Below are 5,002 nucleotides of genomic sequence, written 5' to 3'. Positions count from 1 at the left end.
AAGAGCGTGGACATCCTCAACACCACGCCGCACCGCAGCAGGAAGACCCAGTCACTCTACATCGACCCCGGCCGCTAGCAACGGACTCTGCTGTCCCGTAGCCCCTGCCCTGGGCACCAGCATCTCTGCCAGAGCCGGAGCCAGCCCTCCGGAGACCAAGCTCCTTGGGGGCCCAGGGTTCTCTGGGCAAGAGCCCCCGGCCCCACCCCTGCAGACAATCCCACCCTCGATGGCTTCCAGCTGCCCTTGCTTCCTACAGACTGCCGGGCCCCTTGTGGGGCACACGCCTGCCCCTCAGCAAGGCCTGCTAGCAGCTCTGTGCGTATGTACATATATATATAATATATACAGCCTCTATATTTATATACATGACCGACGGCCAGGGGTGTTTGCTGCCAGGTGCTGTCTGAAGCCGCAGCTTGCCCGGCAGGGACCCGCTGGCTCGGTGTCTCCCACTGCAGGTGAAGCAAACCCAGCTGCTCTCTTTCCCCGCGCTCCGCAGGGCTGGGCCCGACACCCCTGCTTTGTAGAGCAGCCAACCAGGCAGGGAGACCCCCGGGGTGTCTCATACAGCAGCTCAGGGCAGCACGAGGTCCTGTCCTCAGAGCAGAGTGAGGCGGCTGGGCCCTGCCACGAGGTCTACCCTCAACAGCACCTGGGCTCTCTGCCCTCACCACCCCTTGTAGCCCCCATGCCTCCCTTCCAGCTCGTGCTGCTAGAAGCAGCTCTGGGTGCAGGAGTGGGGGCCCCCGTGTGTCTCCGGATCCTGTGTCTGTGCCAGACAATCAGCTGTGAATATTTATTTGTCCTTATGCTGCAGGTCATGGGGAGGGGCTGTGGGTTGGGGCCATGTCTCATGTCTGTCTGATGCTGCCCTTTCTCTGCCAGAGCTGTCAAGGATTGTGCAGACAGCTCTGCCGCTCTCCGGAGTCTCGGGGAAGGTGCATGGCTGCCGGGCGCTGGGTGGAAACCCTCTACCTTTCACACTTGGGGTGCTGGAGGGGCTAATGCTGCAGGGACAACACTAGGAGGTGCAGCTGTGCCAGCCATGAATGCTCCCAGGTCCCTGGGGGACGGCTCGGACAGACAAGGACCCTGCTGCCCTACGCCACGGCCTCCTGCTTCTGTGCCAACCTGCTCGCTGCTCCCTGCTGACGCACCTGTGAACGACAATGCCTTATCACTGTCCAGGATCCCCCGTCCACAGCCCCACGTGAGCCAGGCCTCCAGCCGTGGGCCTGACCGGGGCCGACAGACCTGGTCATCGTGTTCTACCCAGCCCGCGCCATAAAGACGCCATGTATATTGTAAATAGCCCGCATCGGACCAGCATGGTTGCTCCTTGTACATACAATTGCTCCCATTCCAATAAATACCTATTTTAGGCTGCAGTGGTGCCTTGGACAGCTTTGTCCCCCGTTATCAGCCCCTCTCCCTGGGTCCCTGCAGTGGCCCAGAGCCACAGAGAGCAGCAGGGGCCAGTGGGGCAGGAAAAAATGGGGATGGGCCCTGCCCAGGGACATGGGGCAGCCCGCTCGCTGGGGCAGGTTGTGCGGGGCAGGCGGACAGCAAGCCGAGGGAGCAGCTCCCCCAGCCCCTGCATCCGCCGGCCTCAGGGTTTGTCGGGGTTCTGGTAGCAGTCAGAGGGGCGGTCGGGATCAGAGATCAGCCCGGGCCTCAAACACCACCAGGAAGGCGCGAGCCCACATGCATCCCCTGGCACCGGGTAGCGGCACCTGTGGGATTTGGGCCCCCAGAGGGAAGGAAGTCTTCCAGCCCACGTCCTGGCACCAGCTGTGCCTCCGCAGACCAGATGGGCCCCTCTGGGAAATGTCTCCGGAGCACAGCAAGCTCCGAGGTGGGAACAAAGGGGATGCAGGGAGCGCCCAGGGGACGCTAAGGGACCTCCCGGGCCAAGCTGGCCCGTGTGCATGCGGGGGCCGTGCGTGGAGGGAGGCGGGGGCTGCTGGGGCAATGACCCATGGCCAAGCTCTCCCGCCGGGACCCCAGAGACAAGGAGTCCTCGCACCTCGAAAAACACGTGGGAGGAGGGGACTTATGTGGCGCTGGGGGAGGCGCGAAGTAAGTGGCGGCGTCGAGCAGAGCGCGTGCGCAGGCGGCGCCGGCCGGCGGCGCGCCCCAGTGACGTCAGGCGCGCAGGCGCAGTGTGCGCGGTGGCTGGGGGCCCTATGTCGAGGCGAGCGCTGCGGCGGCTGCGGGGGGAGCAGCTGGTGAGGGGCCGGGGGGCTGAACTGGGGAGACTGGGCTGGCCTGGGGTGCAGGGCGCTGAGCCAGGCGGGGCCGGGGGTCAGACCAGGGCACGGGGGTCAGACGGGGGCCGGCCAGGCTGAACCGAGCCGGGCCTGGGAGCCCAGGGGGGCTGCGGGTGGGGTCGGCGCAGGAGCACGGCCCGGCTGGGCTGGTTGTGGGCGACCCGGCCCCTCCGTGCCTGGTGCAGTGTGGGCACCTGCTGGAGCTGAGACCCCTGCACCCTCCTCTGGCCTGGCCAGCCCGCGCAGCACTGGCTGGGCCCTGCCCCCCAGGCCCTCTTGGGCAGCTCGTGCAGCCCCCTGCCACGTGGTGCCTTCCGCCCCGGCTCCACGGTGGGGTGAGATGCAGCCGGTGCTGAGCTGCTGGGATAGCTGGGGTCCGGCCTGACCCCTGTGGTGCACAGATCAACAATGAGGAAGAGTCGGAGGAGGAGCTGGCAGCCCCGGAGGAGGCGGCAGGCTCCAGACTGAAAGGGCACGGCGCTGCCGGCAACGCCGAAGAGGCAGAGAGCGGCGGGCGCAGAGATGGAGGAGCCCCGGAGCACCAGGACCACAGCACGGAGAAGCCGCAGGTACCTTGCAGGGCACAGCCTGTCTTCTAGCTGCAGAAGCACAGTCCTTTTCCCTCGGGCAGCCCTGGGGGTGGAACACGTGCCCCCAAGGCAGAAGGGGTATAAAGCTACATATACATGCAGCAAGCACTGGTTGATATAACGCTCCCTATCCGTGCTGCCTCCCTGCCTGCGGAGCTGTCCTGCGCACTTGTCCTCGCCCTGCCCTGGCCAGCAGAGGAAAGGAAGAGTCTGATTTCTGTCCGCTCACGTCCCCAAGCTGCTGTGGAGCCCAGCTCGATGGGGTGTGCTCTCGGACCGGACCGGGGCTGGGGTGTGGGGAGGTCAGTGGGACGCCTGGTGATGTTGCCACGCAGCTTAAAGCAGAAGGGGGAAGTTCCCAGAGGTAAGTGGCTGTGCTGCTGTTGCCAGCCCTCTGTCGAGTTCATGCAAAACGGCCGAAAGCCAGGAAATCCAGGTGTCTGGAAATAGAAACGATTTCCCTTTGTGGTAGGCCTCAACTATGTAGCTCTTGGGCTGCTCACAGGGGCTGACTTTGGCTTGATAAAATGCACCAAAGCATTTGCTGTGGAGATAAATACATGGAGAAGTGCATGGTGTTCCCTGGCAATAGTGACCTGGGAGCTTTCTTTTCTTGTAAATGCCCCTCTTGCAGCTTGGCCTTAGGTGATGGCAGAGGACAGAAGCCCTTCTGTGCACGGCGCTGAGGAAAAGGGCAGATACGTGGGTGCATTCTGGATTGCAGGCTCTCCTCTTGGAGACCTGGTTCTGGAGCGTGCTCTTTGGAGGTAATATCTGCGTGGACCCCCCGGGGCTCCTGGCAGTACGCCATTAGCCTTGTGTGGAGGAGGCGGCATAGATAGCAGTGCACTGGCCTGCCTGTGGGACAAGGCCAGGTAGCACCATCTGCTGTAGCTGTCTGTGGAGAATGAGCATGAGGTGCTTTCTGGGTGCTGCGTGTCTGTGGTGACGGGTGATTTTTGGGGGGGCATTGCTCAGCACATAGGAGAGAATAAATGGAAGCAGCCATCTCTGAGGCTCGAGAGAGAATCCCCAGAATCTCTTGTGCTAGATAATCTGCCCCAGGCACTGATATGAGAGTATCTAAAGTTCATCTTAACCCCTTCGGTTTGGGAATGATAGAGTTTTTGCTGTGCCCTGGTCAGAGTCTTCCCTTTACGCTGTTGTCATGTGTTGGAGACCAAGCAGAAAGGCTTTCTCCTGGACTGAGTCCGTGACAATTGGTCTCCTCTTTAGTGATGCCATCTTCTCCCCTGCAGCATCCCCCCAGGACTGCATTGCTGTGCGCTCGCTGACATGTCACCTGTTCTGCTTCTCCCCTAGCCCAACTCAAATAACAAGGCGCGGAAGAAAAAGAAGAAACGGAAAAACAAGAGGACTCCCATCAGTGAAACTCCGGTACATTGGCATCAAGTTCTCAGGGGCTAGCACCCCTCCTGCTCTCCCTCCCTGCCCCATGGTTCCCCCTAATCTGTGCAGTGTTCTGGGTCTCCATACAAAAAGGGCTCCCTTTATACTGCTCCTATGTGGAGTGTAGCTCCTGTTCGATAGTCTCTGAGTTCAGCTGTTGGGATTCAACCAGCCCAGCAGCAGCTGACTGATGCTGGAGTCTTCAAACCAGTGCCTCTTTCCATCTTGTCTCGGGGTGGAATTCTCTGGGATTTTGCCCTCCCTTTACCCATTCCCACGTCCTCCCTGACCCAACCCAAGTGCCCCTTTCTGCTACACCGTGCCAGATGCAGCAGTTTGTAGCTGTTAGTGCTCCAAGCACTGGCAGCGAGGGCCTGAGAGCCGCACTGGTGCTCTCTCCCGGGTGCCTTCCCCTGCATAGCAACACACTTTACTCCTGCTGGGCTACTGCCCGGGTGACCATAACAGCAAAAGTGTGGCCAAGAGCAGCAGCTGGTGCCAGGCATGGGGGTAGCGAATGCTGTCCCAGAGTGTGTACATGGGACTGCAGTGTCCTGCCTGTGCAGGGGGTGGTGAGAGTCTCAGTCTGGCTAAGCAGTCTCCTTCCAAGGAAGTTGCCAGGCTTTTCTCTGCTTTTTGCTGAGTCAGGAACTTCGTCCACCCGATCGCTGCGTGCAGAAACAGCAATACAGACAAGAAGATTGGGTATCGTTCGACCAAAGCATTCCT

The 5,002-nt window shown here is 61.3% G+C and overlaps 2 protein-coding genes across 2 annotated transcripts in view; both read left to right on the top strand.

The window, feature by feature from the left end:
* The window catches only part of SPIRE2 (spire type actin nucleation factor 2), an 11,815-nt gene extending 10,431 nt beyond the window's left edge, over window positions 1–1,384 (top strand). Inside the window, 1 exon segment of the mRNA XM_025209196.1 lies at window positions 1–1,384. Coding sequence (XP_025064981.1) covers window positions 1–78 — 78 coding nt within the window. The 3' untranslated portion in view covers window positions 79–1,384.
* Window positions 1,385–1,981: 597 nt separating this feature from the next.
* The window catches only part of TCF25 (transcription factor 25), a 16,937-nt gene continuing 13,916 nt past the window's right edge, over window positions 1,982–5,002 (top strand). Inside the window, exons 1-3 of the mRNA XM_025209143.1 lie at window positions 1,982–2,060; window positions 2,631–2,842; window positions 4,187–4,261. Coding sequence (XP_025064928.1) covers window positions 1,982–2,060; window positions 2,631–2,842; window positions 4,187–4,261 — 366 coding nt within the window. The remainder of the gene's footprint in view (window positions 2,061–2,630; window positions 2,843–4,186; window positions 4,262–5,002) is intronic.

The sequence above is a fragment of the Alligator sinensis genome, unplaced genomic scaffold, assembly GCF_000455745.1.
Source record: "Alligator sinensis unplaced genomic scaffold, ASM45574v1 scaffold255_1, whole genome shotgun sequence".
Taxonomy (NCBI): Eukaryota; Metazoa; Chordata; order Crocodylia; family Alligatoridae; genus Alligator; species Alligator sinensis.
This window is presented reverse-complemented; position numbering and strand designations above follow the sequence as displayed.